This window comes from Macaca nemestrina, chromosome 11 (assembly GCF_043159975.1).
Source record: "Macaca nemestrina isolate mMacNem1 chromosome 11, mMacNem.hap1, whole genome shotgun sequence".
NCBI classification, from domain to species: domain Eukaryota; kingdom Metazoa; phylum Chordata; class Mammalia; order Primates; family Cercopithecidae; genus Macaca; species Macaca nemestrina.
Window position 1 is genome coordinate 11,663,964 of NC_092135.1, and position 27,699 is coordinate 11,691,662.

At 47.8% G+C, this 27,699-nt stretch overlaps 1 protein-coding gene across 4 annotated transcripts in view; it reads left to right on the forward strand.

Moving 5' to 3' along the window:
• Window positions 1-27,479, forward strand: part of LOC105492638 (secretin receptor) — an 82,344-nt gene extending 54,865 nt beyond the window's left edge. Inside the window, exons 5-13 of one of the 4 annotated variants that reach the window (XM_071072617.1) lie at window positions 2,373-2,470; window positions 4,018-4,150; window positions 6,215-6,368; window positions 15,164-15,224; window positions 16,427-16,496; window positions 19,601-19,692; window positions 21,506-21,632; window positions 25,956-25,997; window positions 27,061-27,479. In XM_071072617.1, the coding sequence (XP_070928718.1) occupies window positions 2,373-2,470; window positions 4,018-4,150; window positions 6,215-6,368; window positions 15,164-15,224; window positions 16,427-16,496; window positions 19,601-19,692; window positions 21,506-21,632; window positions 25,956-25,997; window positions 27,061-27,210 (927 nt within the window). In that variant the 3' untranslated portion in view covers window positions 27,211-27,479. Of the gene's footprint in view, window positions 1-2,372; window positions 2,471-4,017; window positions 4,151-6,214; window positions 6,369-15,163; window positions 15,225-16,426; window positions 16,497-19,600; window positions 19,693-21,505; window positions 21,633-25,955 lie in introns of all 4 variants that reach the window. The other 3 variants (XM_071072618.1, XM_071072615.1, XM_071072616.1) reach the window with 3 other exon arrangements.
• The last annotated feature ends 220 nt before the right edge of the window (window positions 27,480-27,699 follow it).

The following is a 27,699-nucleotide window of genomic DNA, read 5'->3' on the forward strand; positions in this document are numbered from 1 at the left end:
TCCATTTTCATATAATTCAACCTAATATGTTTTTACATACAGCTGGAATCACATTGCACGTGTAAAGTTTGAATTCTGCCTTTTCATGTAATAATGTATCAGCATGTCCTGACTTATTTTAAACTCTTGGTAAACAACATTTTATTAGTGGTCTAGCATGAAAGTCATTTGTATTTAAAATAATGGATTTAACTATTCTACTGTTGGACATTTGGGTTTTTTAAATCACTAATACTTTTGTGATAAACGTCTTCATGTATAAATACACTTTTAAATTTCTGATTATTTCTTAGAATCAATTCCTGGAGGAAGAAGGGAGGTCAAAGGGTCATATTTCAAAGGTTCTTGATACATATTTCTATATTATCTTCCAGAAAGATCGAACCAGTTTTTAGTCCCACTATACCCTCACCTGCAGAGAAAATTATTTCTTTTAAATATTTGTTAGTTTGGTTGGTAAACATTGTTCTTTTAATTTTTATTCCCTTGATTCTTTTTGATACCACTTTATTTTTTGAACCTAAATGCAGATCTTTTAATTTTTTTTTTTTTTTTTTTTTTTTTTTTTTGCAACAGAGTCTCACTTTGTCGCCCAGGCTGTAGCACAGTGGTGCAATGTCAGCTCACGGCAACCCCCGCTTCCTGGGTTCGAGCAAACCTCCTGCCTCAGCCTCCCAAGTAGCTGGGATTACAGGTGCACGCCACCATGCCTGGATAATTTTTGTATTTTTGGTAGAGACAGGGTTTCTCCATTTTGTCCAGGCTGGTCTCGAACTCTAACCTCAAGTGATCCACCCACTCTGGCCTCCTAAAGTGCTGGGATTACAGGTGTGAGCCACCACGCCTGGTCAGATCTTTTAATTTTCTGACCAATATTCCACTTAGATCATTTTGACTCAAAGATGAGCCAATAGTGTGAAGTGGCTGCTGGATAAGTGAATGCCTGCTTGGCTGCATAGGCGCGCAATGTATAGATCAGGGGAGATGGGAGGTGATCTCTACCTCTTCCTGGTCAGAGAATGCTTCTGGAGCTTTTCAGCTATGTGGTTCTGGGGGTCTTATTGAAGAAGAACATTAACAAACTGGAGCATATTAATTTAACTAATGGTTGAAGGATTGTGGAAAGAGGTTGAAGACACAGGGAATATTTTTGTATGTATGTATGTATGTGTGTATGTATGTATGTATGTATTTATTTACTTGAGATAGAGTCTTACTCTGTCACCCGGGCTGGAGTGCAGTAGCTGGATCACAGCTCACTGCAGCCTTGACCTCCCGGGCTGGAGTGATCCTCCTACTTCAGCCTCTGAGTGGCTGTGACCACATGTGTGCACTACTATGCCTGGCTATTTAAATTTTTTTGTAGAGACAGTGTTTCACAATGTGGCCCAGGCTGGTCTTGAACTCCTGAGCTCAAGCAATCCTTCCTCCTTAGACTCCCAAAGTGCTGGGATTACAGGTATGAGCCACCGCACCTGACCTGACACAGGGAGTATTTGACATAGAGAAAATGAACGAGTATTTGACATAGAGAAAATGAACGAGAAACAGATAGGCAGAACAGCTGTGTTAAAAAATGGCAGGCCTCCCTGTATGACCTTTGTAACTTTTCTCTATAAAACCGGCCTTATATAAAAGACAAACCCAGTTTAAGTGGCTCCAGAAGACACAAAATGGACCAATAGGTGGTGCAAGTAATTTATTTATTATTTATTTTTATTTTTATTTTTTTTGAGACAGAGTCTCGCTCTGTCGCCCAGGCTAGAGTGCAGTGGCCGGATCTCAGCTCACTGCAAGCTCCGCCTCCCGGGTTCACCATTCTCCTGCCTCAGCCTCCCGAGTAGCTGGGACTACAGGCGCCCGCCACCTCCCCCGGCTAGTTTTTTGTATTTTTTAGTAGAGACGGGGTTTCACCGTGTTAGCCAGGATGGTCTCCATCTCCTGACCTCGTGATCCGCCCGTCTCGGCCTCCCAAAGTGCTGGGATTACAGGTTTGAGCCACCGTGCCCGGCCAATTTAACTTCACATAAACAAAATCTAATATTGTGTGCTGTTTTACACCAAATAACTTTCTCAAAGGGCAGTGAGCACTTTGTCTCTAGAGGTATTCAAGCAAAGGCTTGAATTCAGAGAGTTGGTAAGGTGCCCTATACCTAAGGTGGAAGTTTGAATTGGCATCAGATGATCCCTAAGGGCTTTTCCAGTGCCAAGATGTTACGGTGTTATGTGTCTGTGTATTGGCGTCCTGGGGGTATGGACAGAAGAGCAGCGTTGGTGGGGTTCAAGCTGCCTGAAGCGGGTGCAGTGAGGCACAGAAGGGCAGAGCTAGCCAGGAGAGGGCCGGCGGGGCTGACACGTGCCTCTCTCTGCAGCACTCCTACCTGCTGAAGCTGAAAGTCATGTACACCGTGGGCTACAGCTCCTCCCTGGTCATGCTCCTGGTCGCCCTTGGCATCCTCTGTGCTTTCCGGTGAGAACACATTGCCAGCTCTCCATACCCCAGCCCTCCCCAGGCACAGACTTTGGGTCTCAGCCACCCAGGACAGAAAGAGGAAGGTCTGAGTAAACTACCTTGTCATCTCTTGATCTAAAGCTGACCTATGGCAAAACATCGATGTTCCTGTCACCTCATTGATCCCTTTATTTGTTCAACATTTACTAAGCACTACTGAGAATTTATGGCTGGTCGCTTTATATGTATTATTCTAATTTTCACACAATGCTATGGGATAGATAACAGGAACCCCATTTTACAGGAGTACTAGCGAGATTCTGTTGCAAGAGACAGAAATCCACCTCGAAACAGCGTAAGAAAAACAAAGGCGACCTGACCCACATAAGTGGCAAGTTCAGAGGCATCTGCTGTAGGCATGGCTGGATCTAGGTGTTCAGCGGCATCAGCAGCACTAGGTCTGTCTCCCTCCATTCCTCTGCTCTAGGTTGGCCTCATCCTCTGGCAGTCTTTCTGCAGAAGTGGCAGAGACAACCACCAGTGGTTACTGGCATTCATACCGCTAGCTCAGCAACACCAGGGCCAACCAGAGCCTCTTCCCTCTTGGTTCCAGTAAAAGTCCTCCGAGTTCTCATAGGCCAGACTTAGGTCACATGCTCAATTCTGAGCCAATCACTATGGACAGCGGTGGAGCACTCTGATTGGTCAAGTCTGTCATGAGGGGTGAGAAGGGTGGAGTCTTTCCAATCCGGAGTGGAATGGGTTTCCCAGAAGAAAGCCTGTTTCCGGTCCCAGAAGAAGCAGAACAAGTAACTGACTTCTGTCCCCTGCAGCAGAGGAGGACGCTGAAACTCTGGGAAGTGGAAAGGCTTGCTCAAGGTCACAGAGCTGCCAAGTGGCAGAGCCAAGGTCTGCTTTCTTCCCGCAGCCTGTATTCTTTCTGTGCCCCCAGCCCTCTCCCGTTCTGGTTGCCATTCTCACCCCTCCCGCAAAACAATTCTGGGAGCTGGAGATGGTGGTAGTTCAGGGCAGAATACAATGTTGCCCCTAGAGCCCCAGCTTTGTATTTATTCATTTAGAGACAAGGTCTTGCTCTGCTGCCGGGGCTGGAGTGCAGTGGCAATGATAGCTCACTGCAGCCTCGAACTCCTGGGCTCAAGTGATCCTCCTACCTCGGCCTCTTGTACAAGGAATACAGGCAGGCACTACCATGTCCAGCTAATTTAAAAAAAAAATTTTTTTTTTGTAGATACAGAGGTCTCAATATGTTGAACTCATGGCCTCAAGTGATCTTCCTGCCTTGGCCTCTCTAAGTACTGGGATTACAGGTGTGAGCCACACTGTGGCTGGCCTTTTTTGTTTTTTCACTACAGCATGTAGCAAATTAGACTGGCCATCTGGGGACCCTCGTCCTCATTCAGGTTATGCTCACAGAATGTGTTACCCAGAAAGAGCTGAAGTCTAGGGCCTCAGTTTCCCCAGTGCACTAGAGGCAGGTGGGCCTGGCTGAGTCCCAGCCCCTCAGCGGACTCTGGCCTCTATGGCCCTACATTCTCTCCCTGCAGGAGGCTCCACTGCACCCGCAACTACATCCACATGCACCTGTTCGTGTCCTTCATCCTTCGCGCCCTGTCCAACTTCATCAAGGACGCTGTGCTCTTCTCCTCAGATGATATCGCCTACTGCGATGCCCACAGGGTAATATGCCTGGGTGCCCCGGGGTGTCGCCAGGCCTGCCTACCTTCCCCAGCCTAACTTTGGAGAGGGAAGTAGCCTAGTCATCCTTCCTCCAAGCCCCTGCTGAGGCTGCACTTAATACCAAGGATGAAGTGGCCAGTGCTGACGCTGGGCCAGGAGGTTCAGGGAGATTCCACAGCCACATGTGCACAATCTGGGTCACGTAGGAGAGAAGCTTGTGGGGGTTGCCGTAAACTCCCAGTGTCCAGGAGTGAACTAGCCACTCTAGGAATTAGATAGAGAGGGAGATGCCTCTCTTGCCTACTTCTGCCAGTTCCTAGCTGAAGAAAGATGACCCGGTCTGTAGAGGGTGGGGGTTGGTCATAAAAAGAAAAGAGTGAGCACGGGCCAGTATGTCTGTATAAACGCGTTTGCGATAAAACAGTTGTGTTTTCTTAAATCTAACCCCCTTTCTCCTTCCAAATGCCCAGATGACTCAATTCATTGCAATCACCCTGTGTGTCAATTGGGATTCCCTTTGCTGCAAATAACAGAACACTATATATTGGAGTCTTAAACAAATGGGAACTGTTTCCTACAGAAACAGTCCACAGATGAGGTGGCGCAATGGCTGTGCGATGCCATGAGGGACATAGTCTTTTTCCGTTTCTGCACTGCCATCCTTAGAGTAGGCCTTTGATGTCATGCTTTACGTGGTAAAAGGTTAAACATTTTTTTTTTCTTTTGGGCAGCTTTGCCTTTCTATTGAGAAAAGGTACCCTCCCCAGAAACTCCTAACCTGCATCTCATTGGCTAGAGTTGAGTCATGTAACCACACTTAATTGCAAAGGAAGCAGGGTGATTGAGTTTTTTACTGTCACAGTCTCTATTGTAGAGGCGAGCAAGGGAGAAAACAGATTGGAAATTGAGATTAGTTCAGCCAGCCTGCCTGCCATTTCCTACCACTCACCTGTTTGTATTGTTCATAGTTTTGTGTGTGTGTGTGTGTGTGTGTGTGTGTGTGTGTGTGTTTTCTGACTCAGACTGAGAGGTTCTTCAAGTAGGATGTCTCTCAAGGAGGTCTCCAGGATGAAACAAGAGTACTTGCTGGGAGTCAGGAGCCTTAAATCCTAGCCACGCTTCATTACTGACCAGCAGTGGACAAGGCCAGCAACGCCCCAGCAGGGAACCTTCTCAAGTTTTACTAAACATCAGACTCACAAGTCAACAATGGGCCTTGCCTGGAGTCAGAGCCTCTGGGAAGGCCATAAGGCAGGAACCACCACTGTCTCACAGGCAGCACTGGGTGCTCCTCCTTCTCGGGCTTGTCTTTGCGGCAGCCCTAGGGCTATCCCAGGAGCTGTCCCATCCTCAGGGGACAGCTCAATGCAAAGAAAAGGACAAAGGCCCTACCACGGCAGAGGTACAGGAGCTGTGCTGGTGTAGAAGCCTGGTGCCCCACAATTCTATCAGCATAACTTCCAGGGATCCCTGCAGGGGACATGCCTGTTAAAAGAGTCAGTCACTGCATCGGGGAAGTCCAACTCTATGACATTCCCATCAGATATGTGGAGAGTGCAATGTACCAGCCAGGGCCATTTTTGCCATAATCAGTGGTGCCTCCTAACAGAGTTGGCACATCCCATCATTATGTGTTTGCAAGGGAACTGAGCTTAGAAAACATTTTTTTTAACCCTTTGCTCAGAAATCTCTTCCCTTTCTAGGCCTTGGTTTCCTCATCTAAAAAAATGAGGGGATTGGGCAGTATCCGGCACAGTTTTGTGGTTGAAGGACTGTCTCCTCATCTAGCCTGGCAGCCAGTGCTAGCATTTGAACCTAGTTCCTGCTCCTGTGATGGCTCATTGGCCAGCTTGACTGAACCCACCAGGTCTGTGGACTCCTACTCTCTAGAGAATGCTGCAGGCCTGATGGAGGAAGGCCACAGAAGATGGCCTTGAACCCCAGAGGCCTGTTCTTGTGGCCTGGCTCCTGCCCCTACAACACCCTCTTGCTCTCTTTGGGGCCACTCACCAGAGGGAGCCCCACTGCCACCCGGCCTGGGCTCAGCTGCCTCTCTCTGTCCAGGCGGGCTGCAAGCTGGTCATGGTGCTGTTCCAGTACTGCATCATGGCCAACTACTCCTGGCTGCTGGTGGAAGGCCTCTACCTTCACACACTCCTCGCCATCTCCTTCTTCTCCGAAAGAAAGTACCTCCAGGGATTTGTGGCACTCGGATGGGGTATGTTTCTCCCTGGGTCTGGTACTTGCATGGTATGTGGGAAGGGGCGCAGAGTCGAGAGTCAGAGGGTTTGGCTACTAGTTCCAGCTCCACAATTAACTAACTTGTGAATCTTTTTTTTTTTTCTTTTTTTTTTTTTTTTTGAGTTGGAGTTTCGCTCTTGTTGCCCATGCTGAAGTGCAATGGTGTGATCTCGGCTTCATCTCCCGGGTTCAAGTGATTCTCCTACCTCAGCTTCCCAAGTAGCTGGGATTACAGGCATGTGCCACCACACCCAGCTAATTTTGTATTTTTAATTGAGATAGGGTTTCACCATGTTGGTCAGGCTAGTCTTGAACTCCTGACCTCAGGTGATCCACCTGCCTTGGCCTCCCAAAGTGCTGGGATTACAGGCGTGAGCCACCGCGTGCAGCTAACTTGTGTAATCTTAGAGAATCTCCTTGATGTTTAACCCACTGGTCTCAGTTTACTTATCTGTCAAGTGGGAAATCATAGCTCAAATTTAGCCCCAGTTTCTGGCATCTAGATCTTTTTACAGTTCGTTCCTACCCAATACTCGTTGCCTCATCTGCCTTCAGACGGTCCATTCCTACATCCTCTTTCTTGCTTCCTTTCTGTATTAGGATGCTTTTGACTGCTGGCATCAGAAAATCTGTCAAGCTTTAAACATAAACGAAATCAATTGGCTCATATAACTGAAAAGTCCAGGGATCACCAACTTCAGGAGAGGCCGAATCCAGCAGCTTAACACTGTTTCTTTCTGTCTCTACTTTGCCTTCTGTAACATCGGCTTTATAGTTAGGCTGCTGTTTCTAGTGGAATGGCCAGCAGCTTCTGGGCTAGAGACTTCCTTGAACCAAACTCCAGTGAGAGAAAGAAGAGACTCTGTCCAGCATTCACAGCAAATATTCTAAGGCGCACTCTGGTTGGACTGCTTAAATCTTATAGACACCCTTGAACTAGTCACAGAGGCCTGAGAGAATGAAATATGTTGATTGGCCTAAGCTACTGAAACCACGTGACTTCCCGAAGGAAACTCAGGATTCATCGTCTAGGAAAGAGGGGAAATGAGAGCGAGACAGCCAAGTGCAGGCCCCCATTCCATCTCTCTCCCTTTTCCTTTCCCGTCAATGAAGACGATAAACAACTTCCATTTTGAGGGCACTTGCTGTGTGCCAGGCCTTGGATTCAGCACTTTACATGTATCATTTAATCATCGCAGCGATCTCCAGGGGCCTCTCAGAGACCTCAGCTCAGAGACATAACATAACATACTCGACTCACACAGTAAACAAAGACAGACCTCAGGATTCAAGCCAACACTTGTCTGTTTCCAAAGCCCTGTAACTTTTACCCTGCCATTAACATCCATCTATCTATCCATCCATCCATCTGTCCATCCATCCATCCATCCACCCACCCATCCACCCATGCACACATCCACCCACCCTTCCATCCATTCCTGTATCCATTCATCCATTAGTTGTTCATTTGATAAACGTGAAAGTTACCCTAAGGAGTTCTAGACAGAGAGCCAGGTTCCTGTGAGTGACTCAGAGGCTTACAGAGATAGTCATGTACACCCGGCATTAGCTTCTTTTGGTTTCGTCCTGGTGCCTTTAAGAAGGCACCAGGAGTGCCTTCTGCTGCCTTTGCTGCTGGTCTAAATCCTTATTTGCAAGGGCCCTGTCTCCCCATCAGGGAAGCTGCCTGAGCTGGCAGAGCTTGCTGAGCCCTCCTGCTTCTGAACCTTGGCAGCCCAATTAGCACCTGACCCTTGGCCAGCGGGAGGTTGCCGGGTTATGCCAGTGTCTCCAGAGGTCAGCAATCCCAGAGAGCCTGGGGACCAGGGACTTGCCTTATGCAGCTGACTCTGCCAAAAAAAAAGCACCCAACTCGCTGAGCCCAACTCACTAAGCTTTAAGTCCCAGATATGCCAGGATTCCGCTGTATGAACATGGACAGTTTCCCCATCTATAATACCAGGATCGTAATTTATTCAACATTCTTTGAGCACTCCCTGTGTTCAGAGATTATTACAAAGCTGCATTGTGATAACATCTCTGTCACAGGATTTTAAGATGTTTGAATGAAATAACAAGAACCTTCCTTTCTTCTTCAAATCTTTATGGAGCATCTACTATACGCCAGCCCTGCGCTGGGTGCTGAGAGTTGAGTAACATATAAAACAGCAGTGGTTCTCTTGCTCCTGTCCTGTTTGCCTGCGAGACACCAAAGGGGTCCCTGGAAGGCCTGAAGCCCCTCTATCTGTGAGAAGCTTTTTTCATGCGAAGGTAACGACCCCTGCTTGAAATTATACTGACTTCCTCAAAGATAGGTTGTTTAAATGGGTACACGCCTACTGTAAAACCTTGCAAAAAAAATTTTTTTTAAGTAGAAAAAAAAAATTACCCTAGTCCCACGGATTGAACTTTTTCTGAGATTTCCTCCCAACCTTTTTTTCTACTTGCAGTTTTTCCTCACATAGCTGTGGTCATTCTCTATGAAGAATTTTGAATTTCGCTTCTTCCCATTAACACATAAGCATGTTCTATATTATTTCAACTCTTTCATAAACATTTTAAACTACCATATAGATGGATAGATGTAATATAGATGCATTTAACCACATACCAACCGTTTGGACATTTAGGTTGTCCCACTATTATAAATAGCACAGTGATGAATACCTTTATGGGCAAAGCGTTTTCTGTATGTAAGACAGAATCCCAGGATATGGATTCCTGAGTGGAAAGGAGTGAGCACGTTTAAGGTTTTTAATACTTACGCAAAGCTTTGACTTTTTCAGAGCGGCTGAGGTCTGACTCTGTGCCCAGAAAAGAGTGATAGTGCAGGCTTTATAGATGAGCCAGGGCCGGGTGCGGTGGCTCACGCCTGTAATCCCAGCACTTTGGGAGGCCGAGACGGGTGGATCACGAGGTCAGGAGATCGAGACCATTTTGGCTAACACGGTGAAACCCTGTCTCTACTAAAAAAATACAAAAAAAAAAAAAAAAAAAAACTAGCTGGGCGAGGTGGCGGGCGCCTGTACTCCGGAGGCTGAGGCAGGAGAATGGCATGAACCCAAGAGGCGGAGCTTGCAGTGAGCCGAAATCCGGCCACTGCACTCCAGCCTGGGCGACAGAGCGAGACTCCGTCTCAAAAAAAAAAAAAAAAAATTGGTGAGCCAGGCTGCCACTCAGTGACTGAGAGCATGGGTGAGGGTCTGCCAAACCCAGCTTGCTGCACTCGCTGCCCAGAGACTCTGAAGCAGTGGGTCTGGGGTGGCCAGAGACTGCATTTCTGACATTTTCCCAGGTGATGCTCATGCTGCTGGTCCGGGGGCCACACTGAGCCATCGACTTAAAGCATTACAAATTTTCCAAACATTCCCACCAACTTGGCACTAAGGATGGAAGATAATGAAGAAGTGCCTCTCAAAACCCATGTTCTTTGCCCAAAGCACCAAGAATTGAGGCAAGATTTTTTTTTTTTTTTTTTGTAAGATAGGGTCTCTCTTTGTCACCCAGGCTGGAGTGCAACTGCTCAATCATGGCTCACTGCAGCCTCAACCTCCTGGGCTCAAGTGATCCTTCTGCCTCAGCCTTCTGAGTAGCTGTGACTACACGTATGCACCACCATACCTAGCTAATTTTTATTTACTTATTTTTATTTTTTGTAGAGACAGTGTCTCACTATGTTGCCCAGCCTGGTCTTGAACACCTGGCCTCAAGTGATCTTCCCGCCTCAGCCTCCCACAGTGCTAGGATTACAGGCATGAGCCACCACACCCAGCCCAAGGCATTTGTTTAATTGTTATTTTTATCAAAGTCACTCATGTAATTGGTTTAAATAATTAAACAAAAGACTACAAGGTTTATAATAAACAAAAGCTATCTCCTGCCTTCACTTTTTATTCCCGAGCTCAGCCTCCAGAGTTAATGCCCTTTCACCCTTTTAACTTGTTCCTCCTAAGATTGACTCTCATGTTTCTAAACAATACACTACTATTTCTTGATTGTTTGAAGCATTAGTTATTGACTCCTTATGGTGGAAGATAAGAATATAAAATTATTTTTTCTTTTCTGAGAGACTCTCACTCTCTTGCCCAAGCTGGAGTGCAGTGGTGCAATCATAGCCCACTACAACCTCAAGCTCCTGGGCTCAAGCGATCCTCCTGGCTCAGCCTCCCAAGTAGCTAGGACTACAGGTGCATGCCACCACATCTGGCTGATTTTTTACATTTATTATAGAGACAGGGTCTTGCCATGTCTCCCAGACTGGTCTTGAACTCCTGGGCTCAAATGATCCTCCTGCATCAGCTTCCCAAAGTGCTGGGATTGTAGTTGTAAGCCATTGCACCCAACCAAGAATATAAAATTCTTAATCCTCTACCTCCATTCTTCCATTACAGTTTCTTATAATTTTTGGTTAAATCAGATTCAGTGTATACATTATCATATCTATGTAAATAGTGTTTACTACTGAGACAAGTGGTGTACAATAATTTTACTTTCAATCTTATTTAACTTTTTATTTTCCTGGAATCATTTTTCATTTGCTCTTTTTTAAATATATTGCTAGCATCAATTCTCTCAAATTCTCTGGACAACCTTCCAAAGCTATTTATTTTCCAAATCATCAGATGCAATAGGAAATCTATCAGTTCCTATTTATTTGTTTCCGCTATATTAGTTCCTAAGGCTATCTTAACAAATTGCCACAAACTTGGTGGCTTAAAACAACAGAAATTTACTGTCTCACAGTTCTGGAGGCCAGAAGTCTGAAATCAAAGGGTTGGCAGGGTTGGTTTCTTCTGGAGGCCCTGGTAAAGAATCCGTCCCATATCTCTTTCCTACCTTCTGGTGGTGGCTGGCAATGCTTGGCATTCCTTGGCTTGTAGTTGCATCAGCCTCATTCCTGCTTATGTCTTTATATGGACTTCTTCCTCTGTGTCTTCTCTGTCTGTGTGTCTCTCATGGCCTTCTTATAAGGATGCCAGTCATATTGGAGTAGGGGCCCACCGTACTCCAGTATGACTTTATCCTAACCAATTACATCTGAAAATAGTCTATTTCCAAGTAAGGTTATAGTCTGAGGTGCTGGGTTGACATGAATTTTGGGGAGACACTATTCAACCTGATATACTTGCCAGTGTTTTTTCTAGAGCTTTCTGCCTTCTTGCTTGACTTGGGCTGGCTGTTCTCCAGATTCACTCAGCTCCCTTAGCTTTCACCTTCTTCCACAAATCCTGTTTCCCTCCTTTCTCGTCTCCCTGTCTTTGGTTTACTCTCTAGTTGTGTTGGAGCACATCCTCCAGTATCTGTCTAACCAAGAGCACCTGGAAGGAATCTTTTTTAAATTGCACGTCTGAAGATATCTTTGTTCAACCTTCACACATAATTCATCATTTTGCTGGACATAAAACAAGTTGAAGGCCAGGCATGGTGGCTCACACATGTAATCCCAGCAATTTGGGAAGCCGAGGTGGGCAGATCACTTGAGGTCAGAAGTTCGAGACCAGCATGGCCAACCTGGTGAAACCCTGTTGCTACTAAAAATACAAAAATTAGCCAGGCGTGATGGTGGATGCCTGTAATCTCAGCTATTCAAGAGGCTGAGACAGGAGAAGAGCTTGAACCCTGGTAGCAGAGGTTGCAGAGAGCTGAGACCACTGCAATCCAGCCTGGGCAAAACAGTGAGACTTCATCTCAAAAAGAAAAAAGTTGAACAATCATTTTCCCCAGAATTTTGAGGGTCTTTTGTTTTGGCATCAGCATTATTGGGAGTGCCATGCCATTTTGCTTCCTGAACTTTTTACTCCTTTCTACATAAACTGCAGGATCTTCTCTCGGTGTGCTGAAATGTCACAGGGATGTGCTGTGATGCAAGTCTTTTTTCATCTCTTTTCCTGGCATACGGTGTCCCTTTCATCTGAAAATTCATGTCTTTCATTTCTTGAAAATGTTCTTACATTATCTATTTAATTGTTTCTTTCCTTCTGTTTTTTATCCTCTGTTTTCTGAAACTCCCTTTAGTCTAATGTTGAACATCCTGGAATAACCTCTAATGTTCGAATTTATTTTTCCTGCTTTTCATTCTGCTGTTGTTTTTTCTGCTGAGAGATTCCTAGTCTTTATCTTCCAACCCATCTATTGCATGTTGAGTTGTGGTTATCATATGTTCCATTCCTAAGCCCCCTTTCTTGTTTTCCGAGCACTCCCTGTTGACAGCATCCTGTTTGTGTCTTGTAGATGCGACCTTTTATCTCTCCATTTATCTCTCCTACGGAGTTCCTTAGAATTGTTTTGTTCAAGTTCCTTCTGCTTCCTGTATGGTCTGTTTCCTCTGAGTTCCTTTTCTCTGATTGTTTTGGTCTTTGTCTTTTATGTAATAAGATGTTGGTGACCTTGGCTGTCTGTTCCTATTTAAGGATGAATCACTTCAGAGCCAGCTAATGGCTGTCAGGGGTGTGGGGCTTGTCTCTCAAGGGACACTGGGCTGGAAGTGTTGGAGGGTCCCCCCATGGCTATCTATAGGCCTTTTGTCTGGGGCTGTTCAGTTCCTCTAGAGAATCCTTTCATCTCCAGCCTGCAGTGGCAGGGAGGCGGGCAGAGGGTAGAGGGTTGGGGTAGGCGTAGAAGCCTGTTCAGTAGAGGCCTGAAAACTGAGCGGCCCCGGACCTGAGGCTTTTACCATTCAGCTTGAGCATGTCCGTTAGAAATAGAATCTGATTTAAGTATTTCTGCTTAAAAAAAAAAAAAAAAAAAACAGAATCTGAGCCATACATCTAGCTTAAAATTTTCTGGTAGCCACAATCAACACAGTAAAATGAAACAGGCGGTATTTGTGTCAATAATCTATTCCGCTTAACCCAATGCAACCAAAATAGTATCATTTCAATGTATAATCAATATAAAAATTGGTAATGACATATTTTACATTTTTTTTTTTTTTTAATTGAGACGGAGTTTCTCTCTCATCACCCAGGCTGGAGTGCAGTGGTGCAATCTCGATTCACTGCAATCTCTGCCTCCGGGGTTCAAGCGATTCTCCCACCTCAGCCTCCCGAGTAGCTGGGATTACAGGCATGAGCCACCACGCCTGGCTAATTTTTGTCTTTTATTTTAATAGAGACGGGGTTTCACCCAGTTGGCCAGGCTGGTCTCGAACTCCTGACCTCAGGTGATCTGCCCCTCCTCGGCCTCCCAAAGTGCTGAGATTACAGGCATGAACCACTGCGTCTGGCCATATTTTACATTATTTTATTTGTACTAAGTCTTCAAAATCTGGTATCTATCTTGCACTTAGTGCACAACTCAGTAGGGACCAGCCGCATACCAGGTGCTCAAGTGCCACCTTGAGTGCTGGTGTAGACCATCACTCCATTCCTGCTCGGCTGAGCACCCCCTCCAGCCCTCTGCTGGGCTGCAGCCCTGTTCTCCTTGGCTCAGTTTTTGCAGAGAATAAACTCTATTGGAAGTTAACTATTCAGTCTCGTGAGGGTAGTGCTGGTCGCCTGGGGTGCTTATCTGTTTCTTATCCAGACTTCAAACCATTCTATTGCCCCAGCCCCACCCTGCCACCTGCCTCCTGGGTACCGAGTGCCCTGGCCCTAGAGCATCCTTGGGTACTTCTCTAGCAGCATTGCCCCAGACAACACTTCTGTTTCAGCTTCCTCTGCTCGGGACATCAGCTGCCACTCCTCTGCCAACCTTCTGTGTGCCTAAGCCTGTTGCCATCTCTCCTCTACTCTGCCCTTCCTTCTCAGTCTTTGTCCTTATAGGCTTTTACCGTTTCTATTTCTTTATTATCATTTTAGAGGGGCTACAGGGCAAGTAGGGATAAATGTATAAGTTCAGTTTGCCATGTTTAACTAGAAGTCAGGAAATGTTGTATTTTCTCTTCTAAATTCTTGTGAACTTGATCTCATCTCTAGTCCGAAATATATTTTTGTTTAAACATGACAGTGATGACTTACCTTAGCTGTTAAATGGCCAAGCTTTTTACAAGCCAATATTTGAATAAAATCAACGTTTCTTTCATGAGCTGCATCTACCCCTTCTCCGCTTCCTCCTTCCCGCTGCACATGGCCAGGCAGATCGCAGTATGAGAAGGGGGATCTACCAGCTGCCTCCATGGGTCCACGAGCCTGCCCAGGAGTCCTAGCCCCTCTATACTTTGCAGTGGTCCTCTGGAGTCTGGCCCGGGTTCCCAGGAGACCCCTAACACCAAGTGACCTTTGGGATCCTTTTGATTCTGCCGTAATCCCCAGGGCATGCCCGGCACCCTTGAGGCACACGGCGCCACATTTATACAAGATGGCACAAGATGGCAGAGGGGTTTCTGTGGAAACCAAATCTTGGCACTTGCTCAGTAGCTGGGCCGGGGTAACCGATTGTCCTGTTCTCATATGTGTGTTGAAAATTGAGTCCTGGCCGGGCGCGGTGGCTCAAGCCTGTAATCCCAGCACTTTGGGAGGCCGAGGCAGGTGGATCACGAGGTCAGGAGATGGAGGCTATCCTGGCTAACATGGTGAAACCCCGTCTCTACTAAAAATACAAAAAACTAGCCGGGCGTGGTGGCGGGCGCCTGTAGTCCCAGCTACTTGGGAGGCTGAGGCCGGAGAATGGCGTGAACCCGGGAGGCGGAGCTTGCAGTGAGCCGAGATCACGCCACTGCACTCCAGCCTGAGAGACACAGCGAGACTCCGTCTCAAAAAAAAAAAAAAAAAAAAAAAAGAAAGAAAATTGAGTCCTGTCTCCTCTGCCCCTCCCTTTTGTTTTAATCCTCAGGTTCTCCAGCCATTTTTGTTGCTTTGTGGGCTATTGCCAGACACTTTCTGGAGGATGTTGGGTAAGCTAATGGAAGGAGGGTAACAAGAACGTCTCTGATGTCGTCCAGCTTTTCAAACAGCGTAGTTACTTCTTTGGAGCCATCTAGAAAAGGCCTTTTTCTCAAAATAGAAGCCACAGATGAGTTCCCTGGACTAATGCCCACTGTTTCCCAGGTGTGAGTTTCCAGGTGGGCTGAGCAGCGTTGGCCATACCTGCACCATCCTGGCCGTCCTGTCTTCTTGCTGCCCGTCCGCTCTGTGTGTGGGTCAGATGCCAGACAAGAGCTATGGGGCTCCAGGCAGGTGTTGCTCCGCGGAGGAAGCTCAAGGAAGGGCCAGCCCAGCTTTTTCTTCCTCCTAGGATCTCCCTCCTGGATGCCTCTCCACCCCTGGGTGTTTAGGAGCCCTGCAGAGCCAGGCTCTAAAGAAGTCAGGCATTGAGGGTGGCAGTGAGCCCAGGGGATGCACCTGGGAGTAGGTACATGGGAAGCAAGCGTGAAAGCAGCTGGGGAAGAGGAGAGGCAGCAGGGCAGTGGTGAGGCAGCGGGGCAGCATGAGAGTTGATTTCTCAGGAGCATAATGACACAACCAGGCCAATAAGTGGATGAGGTCAAATGAGACATCCAAGTGTCTGTAGTCCAAATTCAGCCCGAAATCATTGCTTCAAAGTAATTTTTGTATTGGGTGAACTCACTTTTTTTAAAGGTCTGGATTTTCAGTTCGTCTAGAAAAAAAATGGAGAGGTCCTTTAACATGTTCCATTTTTCCTCGTGGAAAAATGAGCTGGAGCAGAGCTGTGGCCGTCTGGGACAGGGTACATACTCCCCAGTTTGCTAAGTACTCTCCAGGCCTGATGTCCCTGCATCCTGAGGTCACATGTCAGCCATCCATCACTTCCCTTACTGATGTCATTTTCCTGGCCTCTGTCGGTAGCTGAGTTTGCCACCGTGCTCGCTGGGGAATTCTGACAGTGAGCTAACTTTTGGATCTGGGAGTCTCCCGGCTCTCAGGTTCTCGCAGGGAGACAGGTGGCCATTCCCTCAGCCCCAGCAGTGCTCCTGGGTGGCAGGAGGGGCGGGGTTCTAATGGTACTGGGCACACCACTGCAGGGGCTCAGTGCCACAAACATGGGTCCTTCATACCAAGGGCCACCTCAGGGAACATGTCCTTGCTGGTCAGCCCAGCTCCCACTCGTAACCATGCCCAGCTGTCCCTCCCTTAGGTGCTGGGACATCAATGCCAACGCATCCATCTGGTGGATCATTCGTGGGCCTGTGATCCTCTCCATCCTGGTGAGTGGCCCTCCTCTCCCGAACTGGGGATCAGTGGGAGAGACAGAAATGGTGACCAGCCCACAGGGGCAGAGGGCGGAGGGACAGGGCTCCCTGTAGGTGCCAGGAGGGATAAACCACAGTGTTTGTGATGTTGGTAAGCAGCGTGGGGTGTGGAAGCTCTGCCCCCTACAGAATGTCGGGGAGTGGGATGAGGGGTAGGCTGGAGGCAAGAGTCTGCGAACCTGGTTCTTTCCCACGAGCAGCAGCTCAAGTGTGGTGAGCAGAGCTCCTTGTTCTAAACGGGCTGGCTCCCATTGGCCTGAAATTCCACCTTCACTGGTTCAGACCTGTGGGCCTTGAGCATTTTTCTAGGGATTTGCTCGTTAACCTGGGATGAGTCGCTAAGCTGAGATCTGAACAGGGTGGGAGTGCAGATTGGGGAAGCTCAGTGGGGCCATGGTCTTGGGACTTTGCAATGCTGCGAGTGGGTTCAGGCCTGCAGGGGGGGGCCCAGGGAAGAGATGCTGGGTGGCCATCTTGGACAGGAGCTTGCGGGTGTCAATCCTGGTGCCCTTTCGAATCACCTGGGAGTTTTTTAAAAATACTGATAGCTAGTGATTCTATTTCTTTTTCTGGCAAGAGGCCTGGGTACTGGTCCCCAGGCGATTCTGCTGTGTACCAGGGTCGAGTCCTGTAGCCCAGCCCATGGGTATGGTTCAGCACGGGGACAGATGAGGGAAGGCACATGGCGACACATGGGAATCATCTCGTGGATGGAAGCAGTGCCTCGGCTGGAAATAACGACCACACGGACAGCTCAGGGATGCCCAAGGCTGCAGAACCAGTTGAAAGCAAATGCCCTGCCAGGCTCGCTGGCGTGGGGTAGGGGGAGAGGGCACAGGACAGGGCCCCTTCTCTTCCAGTAGCTGCCTGGGTAGCATCTTGGGATTGGTTGAGAGGAGGGGGCCATTCCATGACAACCTTCTTTTATAATTATATAATCTGAGCAAAAAATGCAAAATACAAAATGTTTGTTTTGGTTTTACTTTTTGAGACAAGGTCTCTGTTACCCAGGCTGGAGTACAGTGGCGCAATCATGACTCGCTGCAACCTCCACCTCCTGGGCTCAGGTGACCCTCCCACATCAGCCTCCAGAGTAGCTGGGACTACAGGCTCCCACCACCACACCCAGCTAATTTTTTGTAGAGATGAGCTTTCACTGTGTTGCCTAGGCTGGTCTTGAACTCCCGGACTCGAGTGATCTGCCTGCCTTAGCCTCCCAAAGTGCTGAGATTGCAGGTGTGAACCACTGTGCCGGGCACAGAATGTATTTTTTAAAAAGGAAAAAAATCATTCATGATTCTCCCAGCTACATATATGTTCTGACCATGTGTTTTTCTTCCTATCTTTTTCTTTGAGCAGACATACTTTTCTTTTTCAAAAGCCTTAATTAGGTTTTTGTTTGTTTGTTTTTCATTTAGCAATAGATGTGAGCTTTCCTGTTTCATGTGGAATTCCTTGAGAAACTGATTTGCCATGGCTTCATAATATTCATGCCGGATGCTGTTTCCTCATTTAGTTAAGCCAGCCCTGCTGTTATTCTGGGACTTGGACAGCCCAGTCCAGGACAACCCTGGATGAAGGACAGCCAGCTCCAGTGTCCGGGGCTGGTTTCAGAGGACTGTAGTTTATTCAGCAATTGAGGATGTTGGATGAGCACTCCTGATGCAAAGTATCTCCCTACCAACCTAGCATGGGGCCTGGAATTCCACTATTTCAAAATAGACTCATTCTTGGGACCTTAAAGATTTCTTTTCTTTTCTCTTCTTTCCTTCCTTCCTTCCTTCTTTCCTTCCTTCCTTCCTTGCTTCCTTCCTTCCTTCCTTCCTTTTCCTTCCTTCCTTCCTTCCTTTTCCTTCCTTCCTTCCTTCCTTCCTTCCTTCCTCCCTCTCTCCCTCCCTCCCTTCCTTCTCTTTCTTCCTTTCTTTCTTTTTTGCCTTCCAGTGCTCCCTATTAAATTAAATACAACTCTAAGGCAAACAAAATTAAACTAAATAGCCTCAATGAGCTGACAGCATGCATAGCCAGCTTACAACAAGTTGCAGAGAAGCAGGTTCCCCGAAAAGCAGTGCTGGGCCAGGAGTCCTAGACGGCCACTAATCCTGTGTCTTTTGGCAAGTGTTCCCAGGCCCCAGGCTGCTTGTGTGAACAATGCGGGTGTGAGGCTGGGTGATTCCACTGATCCCTGTTTCTATAAAATGGAGCAGGTGGGTGAGGGAGGGAGAGATGCTACCACGTGGGCAACTTCCTAATGTTGTTGGCCCTGGGCACTGGGGTTGGGGGAGGGGACACCAAAATGAATAAAAAGACTGCGTTCCTGACCTTCAGGAACTGGCAGTTGAATTGGCAGATAAGTAGGCACATACATGTTTGACAGACACATGCATTTGAGCTTTTAAGATATTTTTATCTCCCGATCATAGTTGGTAAGAAAAAAAAAGATATTTTAAGTGCTCTTAAACAGTAATATTATCCCTAAATACAGTGAATCAGGAAAGGGAAGTAATCAAGGGTGGCTTCTTGAAGCTGGTGACTGAGCTGCAAACTGGTCCTCACACCAGCAGCTTCAGCATCACCTGGGAGCTTGTTAAAAATAATAATTCTTGGACCCCACGCCAGACTTACTGAACCATAGCCTATGGGGTTAGAGCCCAGCAATGGGTACCCTAAACTTTGAGAACCACTGCTGTAAAGTCAGTCAGCTTTGGCATTGTATTACCTGGGAGCTTGTTAGAATGCAGACTCTCAGGTCCACCCCAGACCTGCATTTTAACAGTATCCCCAGGGGCGTCCAATGCTGTGCAAGGGTGAGTGATCTGCCCTGCAACTGAGCAGACCTTAGAGCCCCTGCAGCCCAGGGTAGGAGGGAGTCCTGCCTCCAGCCATGGACTCTAGACAGTTTCACCAGGACTGGGGATGGGAAGGGCGGGCAGCAGTGGTGAGCCATCCTGGCTGTGATGTCTGCAATGTCTTCTCTGCCCTCAGGTCCGGGTGACAGGGCCAGGAGAGGTGGCTGGAAAAGCAAGATACCTTCAGCTCCACCTCTGCCTTGTGTTTTGCAGATTAATTTCATCCTTTTTATAAACATTCTAAGAATCCTGATGAGAAAACTTAGAACCCAGGAAACAAGAGGAAATGAAGTCAGCCATTATAAGTAAGTGAAGGGCGAAGACTGAGGCATGGTCAGTCAGCAAGCATTTACTGAGCACCTACTATGTACTCAACTGGTGCTAGCTATTGGAGATGGAGGAAAAGTTGCAGACCTAGTCCTAAGAAGTTTACCAGGTGCATGGGGGCGGTTGGGGGGAATGGTCTGACTGTAGAGCTTCAGACACTGTATGGGGATGGAAACACTAAGAAATCTCAGGCAGGAAGCCCGAAGGCAGAGAGATCTTATCCTTAGGGCAAGGCTAGGGAGTCTCCACATGTGCCTTAAAGACTGAAATTCACACAAATGTGTGTAGGAACAGTATGTGTATTTTTCAAAGGAGGATGACCTTCGGTTTCATCAGATTTTAGGGAAGTGTGTGATCCAAAAATACTTAAGACCTTTCAAATGTTAGAGAGAAATATGTTTGTTTTCTAGGGCTTCTATAACAAAATATCACAGACTAGGTGGCTTAAACAGCAGATAACGTATTTTCTCAGAGTTCTGGAGGCTGAAAGTCCAAGATCAAGGTGGCAACAGGTTTGGTTTCTTCTGAAGCCTCTCTCTTTGGCCTTTCTGGCTGTGTCCTCACAGGGCCTTTGCTCTGTGTGTGGGCATTCCTGATGTCCCTTTGTGTGTCCATGTTTCCTCTTCTAAGGACACCAGTTGATTGATTAGGCCCCACTCCACCCTCGTTTTAACTTAGCCTCCTCTTTCAAGACCTTTCTCCAAATGCAGTCACATTCTGAGGTACTGGGGGCTAAGACTTCAGTGTAAAAATTTGGCAGTGGGTGTGGACATAATTCAGCCCATAAATTATATTAAAGACAAATTAGTGGCCAGGCGCGGTGGCTCACACCTGTAATCTCAGCACTTTGGGAGGCCAAGGTGGGCAGATTACCTGAGGTCAGGAGTTCGAGACCAGCCTGGTCAAGATGGTGAAACCTCGTCTCTACTAAAAATAGAAAAATTAGACGGGCATGGTGGAGGGTGCCTGTAATCTCAGCTACTCAGGAGGCTGAGATAGGAGAATCGCTTGAATCCGGGAGGCAGAAGCTGCAGTGAGCCGAGATGCGCCACTGCACTCCAGCCTGCGCAACACAGCAAGACTCTCGTCTCAAAACGAAGAAAAAAGCAAAACAAAAACAGGACAAATTAGTGTCCCCCAGAGACCTTCTCCATGGTGTTTTGTGTTTGAGAATCTGGCAGTGGCTTGGATTACCTGGTGTCAGATTCCTGGGGGCCTGGGATGAAGTTGCCAGGTAAAATACAGGATGCCCAGTTACATTTGAATTATGGATAAACAACAAATCGTTTTTCAGTATTTATACCCCCACACGGTGTCCACTGTTTATCTGAAATTCAAGTTTAACTGGGGATTCTGTATTTTTATTTGCTAAGTTTGGCAACTCTAACCTGGGAAGCAAATACAAGAATTTATCCTTATAGATATTTCTTATCTAGCAAATGAGAAACCTGGCTTTGCTTAGATGATGTTAGACATAGAGCAGCAGTGATATAGGCACGTAATTGATAAAGTTAATGGTGTAGGTACTGATTTTTTTTTTCTTTTTATGGATGGAGTTGCATGATCAGAAAGTTTGGGGCTTTTCCATGAGTCAAAAATTGTTGTATCTGAGTGATAGATACGTGGGAGTTAGAAATGTTCTAAATAAAAAATGAAAACAAAAAAGTGTGGGGCACTGCTAGCCAGCCTCAGCAGTCAGTCCCGAGCTGGGGAGTGGCACAGCTGTGTGCCCGCAGGAGGAGAAGGGCACAGGGAGGCAGAATGGAGGCTGCAGTCTCTCTGTGTCCCCAGGCGCCTGGCCAGGTCTACTCTCTTGCTGATCCCCCTCTTTGGCATCCACTACATCGTCTTCGCCTTCTCCCCAGAGGACGCCATGGAGATGCAGCTGTTTTTTGAACTGGCCCTTGGCTCATTCCAGGTAAGCTTCCGGGACTGGGGCTGCCTGCCGAAAAGAGGAGTTCTCTCTGTGCTTAGGGAGAAGTGGAGGGCGTAGAGACAGCGAGCCAGATGCCTTATCTGGCGGAGACCCAGGGGAAGAAGGGGTCGGACCTGACAGTGCTACAGGTCCCCGAGAGGGACCCCTGGTCCCCACCAGTCAAATGGAAGTGGGAGATAAAACTAAGAGAGACAGAGAAACTGACTTCAGGGAAAATAAAAAGGAAAAGTAGCCCCAGTACACTATATTGTACAACTCTCAACAGCATATGCATGGTCAAAATAACGTAACCGCGATGGCTGAGTCATCAAACACTGAGGCAGGAAGATGAGCCTTGCAAGAGTGTGGGGCGGGTGTTTGGAAGAGAACACTGTCGTCATCTTCACACTGGGAGGTCCGTAGAAAATTCCTTAGACTGAAAACTCCTCAAGTAGCGACATCAGCATAATTTCTAGGAGCAGTTAAGAGAGTTCGAAGGAGTAGTCGCATCTGAGGAACAGGAAGTGAGGGCAGGGTGTCAGGTGGCTGCTGGTTCCGTAACAGGAATCCTTTTGATTCTTTGAAACCACGTGCATATGCAAATTATTAAAACTAAAAACTGACTTTAAAAAAGTGAGGTGGAAAATCACTTACCTACTAATTCAACAAGATGTTGTGAAGTTAAAAAACAACAACAACAGTATACGTGTTTGGACAGAGGGAGCCTGAACATGAATCCCAAACTTCACAATGCCGTTTGTTTATTTACTCATAGCTATTTCCTTCCAAAAATAATGCAGTGTCGCTTTTCGGAAAAACATACAAAGGACAAAAAATAAGCAGATGAAGGATCAGTGAGAAAAAGAATATACAACTGCCTGGGTTGCTACACAGAAACAAATATGATAAAGTTCTATACAGGAGGGAGAGATGGGTCGTAAGTGTGGTAGGGAGCTTCCCAGTAGCCAAAGCAAAGACGAAACAATTGTTTCAGGATTTTTCATATCCATAAGACAAAATCAAACTAATGGCCAGGAGAAGCCAGTGATTATAGGCTCTAGGGCCTGAGACAAAATTCTCCCAGTTGGTTTTTTTTTAAAGAACTTAGTCCTTAATAACATTTCCACAGTAGGGTGAGACTGTCCAGCCAAGCCTTCAGTGGGGTGGCCTCGGCCTGTGAGTAGGGGCTCAAACCCTCCCCTCATCCCCAGAGCTCTGTTCAGGGTAGGGTCTTCCTGTTACTTAAAGGTTCTAGGGAGGATGCGTCACTGGGGACCCACCGAGTGGAGTCAGGTCTTGCCCTACCCACACCTTCAGACCACACCCTCCTCTAAGCTGGCTCTCTGCCCAGTAGCCCCTGTCAGGGCCCCAGACCTTCAGAGAACTCAGTCTCTGGCTTAATCCAGGATTCTTTTCCTCTCGGCCTGGGGGCTAGGGAGCTAGCTTTCCCCACCACTGCTCTTGTAACGTCCAGGGAGGCTGGGCAGACGATGGCCTATCTAGCAGGTAGAGGATCTGAGGACCAGTCGGGTGGAAGGTCCTCAGACCTGGCTCAGAAAACGGACTATGCTGAGAGCTTGCACCTGGGTCTGCCTGGCCATGGATGGAGACTTCCTGTCCCTCAGAGTTGGGGCTAATGGTTGGGACTGTGGACTACCTCCCTGGGAAAATGTCTTGTCAAGAGAAAACCAAAAGCACTTTTCTGATGTTCTCATAGGATTGTTGTTGAAGGAAAAGGATCTTTTAAAGTTTTATAAATATATATGTGTGTGTATATATATTCTTATATATACACACAAAAATGTCTTTCATATACGAAAGTGAAGACAGTAGGATAGTGAATCCCATTACCTATCCCCAGCCTCAGCAGTATCCACTCATGGCCTGTCTGGTTTCATCTCTGTCCCTACCTACTACCCCCATCTTTTTAAGTAAATTCAAAACATCATGTTATTTCATCTGCAAACACTTTAGTATGCATTTCTAAAAGGCGGGGCTTAAGAAGAACACATACAACTGTAATAACACCATCACTGTCACATACTCTTTAAAAGTACATTTACAGCCGGGCATAGTGGCTCACGCCTGTAATCCTAGCACTTTGGGAGGCTGAGGCGGGCGAATTGCCTGAGCCCAGAAGTTCGAGACCAGTCTGGTCAAGATGGTGAAACCCTGTCTCTACTAAAATACAAAAAATTAGCCAGGCATGGTGGCGTGTGCCTGTAGTCCCAGCTACTCGGGAGGCTGAAGCAGGAGAATCGCTTGAACCTGGGAGGTGGAGGTTGCAGTGAGCTGAGATCGTGCCATGGCACTCCAGCCTGGGTGACAGAGTGAGACTCTATCTCCAAAAAAAAAAAAAAAAAAAATTTATTTACTCTTTCTGGTTGTACAAATAATGTTTGCTTATTGTGAATAATTTGGGAAATAAGGAAATTTTTTTTAAAAAAGAAAAATAAGAAAAAAAATCTAGAATCTCATAACCCAGAAATAACCTCTGTTAAAATGTTGGTGTGTTTACTTCCGTCTCTTTTCTGTTCACAAAGACACACACACACATAATTGGGATCATGATGTGTATGGTTTTGTATCTTGCTTGTTTTGTTTAATTCTCTATCATGCCCATCACGAACATTTCTTCATGTCATTAAAATTCTTCAAAGTCTTCATTCTTAATGATTGCAGAATCACAGTGGAGATTAGTAAACTTGCTGGCTTGTGTGCGGTCTGCCCTATATACCCTGGAGCACAGCTAACTCCTTCCTCTGAACAGTGAAAATGTGTCCTTGGACCCCAGGGCAGCGGAGGCCAGGCAACCCTAGCCCACGCAATGGGCAGCACCGTCGGCCTGCTCGTGGCTCTGGGCCAAGCACACAGAGCTCCAGGCATGCCTAAACCCCTCCGTGCCTCAGTTCCCTCACGTGTAAGGTGAAGATCCTCTCACCTGCCTCCAAGGGCTTTGGTGAAATTAAATGAAGCACCTGGGACCTACAATTACTCAGGCCTAGCTGTGCTCCGATCCAGGTCTGTTTTATTTCACAGCCTGCCTTGAAATGCTTTTCACTGCCTCTCTGACAGTAGTTCCCAGACCATGATGCCTGTTTGTTGGAACTGTCTGGGGATCTTTAAAAGCTGCTGATGCCCCCAGCTACTGGGATCTGGGGAGTGCAGCATGGACAAATGGTCCCAGGTGATTCTAATGTGCAGCAAAACTTGGAAACCAATGCCCTGAGTGTTTCTGCCCCTCAAATAGTCCCCAGTCTATGTGGCAGTCATTGATACCTGAAATTCTAAAGCAAACCCTTCCAGCTTTGCCTCTAACTCTTTTTAAAATGCCAATATCCCTGAGAAGTTGTACATGTTAAGCCCACCATCGATGAGCTGATTCTGCACCCTTTGAGGTCCTTTCCAATCTCGTAAGTAGCTACAGGCAGGCCTGGGTGGACTAGGGAGGAGGAGTTGGGCCATCTGAGGTCAGGCCTCTGTGTGGGGAGGGCAGGCCCGTAAGGGAGAGAAGGGTGGCCTGAGGTGGGTCCCTGAGAAAGGAGAGGAGCAGGGCGAATACACCGCAGCGACACCGCTTCCTGCTCACCTGTAGGCCTCTTAGGCTCCAAGCAGGCACCCCAGCCTGCTTGGAGTCCCTCCCCTGACAGAGCTCCACACCGGGATCCTGGGGGCACCATCAGGAAATCGCGAGCTCCAAATACCAGGGAGGGAGGATCTTACAGGCATAGACCTCACCACACCAGGAAACATAAAACTCTGAGCATGGAGGTGCAGCCACCTGTCCATTAAGCAGGGAGGTCCAACCCTGCTCACTGCTGGCTGGCTGGGGCCTGTACATAGTTTGTTCTGCCTACACATTTGTTTTTCAATTTGAATTAGTTATCTACATTTAAACATATTCAAATTTCCAGCTTATCTTGAAACAAGACCATGCATGGCCCAGGGTTCCTGGGCCGCCTACACCCCTCCCAGCAGAGTGGGCACACTTCAGGTGCCACCCATCCCTGTGGCTCCCAGGTGAACTTCCTGAGCCCGGCTGACTGGGTTAGCAGCCCCTACTGACCTGTCCCTGATACCACATGTGTTCGAAAGGGAGCCTACCCTTGGCTGCAAGGAGTTCAGTTTACGCTGGGTGAGCCAGCACAGCCAGGGGCACCGTGGGCAGCCCACAAGAGGTAGCCTAATTCCCAGTGAGGCAAGAGAGGTGGGGAAATGAGCCTGTAGCTGGTGATTAAGAGACCTGGGGAGGGTGCAGCTGGTCAGCTGCTTCAGGTCACATGCTGAGCACCTGAGCTAACCCTGCTGCCTCTGTTCGTCTGGCAGGGACTGGTGGTGGCCGTCCTCTACTGCTTCCTCAACGGGGAGGTGAGTAGTCTCGGGTCACCCAGGTACCCAGGAGAGCTCCTAGCCATTGGATTCCGGGTCAGGAGCTACCTGGGAGGGGTGGTAGGAAGGGGGATGGAAAGAGTCAGAGGGAGTCCTGGGTATGGTGGCAGGGAGCTTGGCCAGTTCTTTTACAAGTCTTAACGGGAGCAACAGAATCACCTGGAGGGCTTGTTAAAACCATGGCTGGACCCTGTTCCTAGTTTCTCATTCCACAGAAATAAATTCTATAGGTCTGGGCTGGAGTCTGAGAAAATGTTTTTTAACAAGCACTCCTGGTGCCGACGTTGATCTGTTCAGCAAATGCAGGAGGAAAGTTCGGCAGAACCCAGGTTCCTGACTGCCCTGCTGCTTGCTCAATGGGCGATCTCAGTCACTGCCGTGCTCTGGGCCTCAGTCTGCCCATATGTAAAATGGGTGACTCAGAACTGTCTGCAGCTTAATCCTTAGGGACCTCCAGATGAGCAGTGACTCCTTGGGAGACTGCATACTCACTTTGAGGACTCGAGCCTCACACAGAGCATTTGGGTCAGGACGCCAGGCTCTGGGCATACAGAGCTATGTAGTCAACATGAGCTAAGCCTTTCTGTGACTACTGACCATCCATCTGGTTTGTTGCACTTGAATGGGAATGACCTTTGATGTTTCCCAAAAATCAAACATCAAGCCTAGCTTCAAACGTTCAGCTGCTGCAGCTGGCACTTGTGAAGGAAATTTAGAGTAACTCCCTGGGTCCCAGGTAAGTTCTGAGCTTGGGTGGCTTCATGGGAATAAGTATCCACTTGTTCCAAGGTGCACAAGTCCTTTCTTCAGGACACAATGTAATGAGATTGTGGGTGCATGTGCCCAGGAGAGAGGTGACCCTCAGTAACTACTGGACATTGGGGCTGGAAACAGTCAATCTGCGTGGCCTGCAGGCTAGGGGACAGGACAGCTGGGCAGGAGCGGCTGTCCTGCCACTGCGTGGAGTCCCCGGGGGCGTGAGCAGGGATCCAGGCACAGAACTGTCCTCTCCTCCTGGGCTGATGGCTGGTCTCCCGGGCAGGTGCAGCTGGAGGTTCAGAAGAAGTGGCAGCAGTGGCACCTCCGTGAGCTCCCACTGCACCCCATGGCCCTCAGCTCCTCCTTCAGCAACAGCACTAAGGCCAGCCACTTGGAGCAGAGCCAGGGCACCTGCAGGACCAGCATCATCTGAGAGGCTGGAGCAGGGCCACCTACGGACAGAGACCAAGACAGGTCCTGAGACGGCTGGGCACTGCTGCGGGACAGCGCGTCTTCCCAGCAGACACCCTATAATATACCCTGCTTCAGCTGTAGAAGCCCCTTCCCAGGTCTTGGACTCTTCCAAAGGGATGTGGGGCACTGTGGGGCAGGATAAGGGCCTGGGATTTGGTTTGTTTGCTCTTCTGGGAAGAGTTCAGGGGTCCCAGAAAGGGACAAGGAAATAAAGGGTGCCTGGGATGAGATTTGATCTGTATTTGTCCATCCTTTTGCCTTGACACAAGGTGAGGGTGTATGCTCTGGCCTGCTCCCAACCCCTTCCTGCAGGAGGAGGGCTCCTCGCTGGTCCCCCAGCTCAGTTACTCAGGAACAAGATTAGAAGGCCCAGTCAACACGAAATGTTTGCCCTCAGCAGATTCTGTCTGTCTCCTACTGTAACTCACCTGGTTAGTAGCTCTCACCC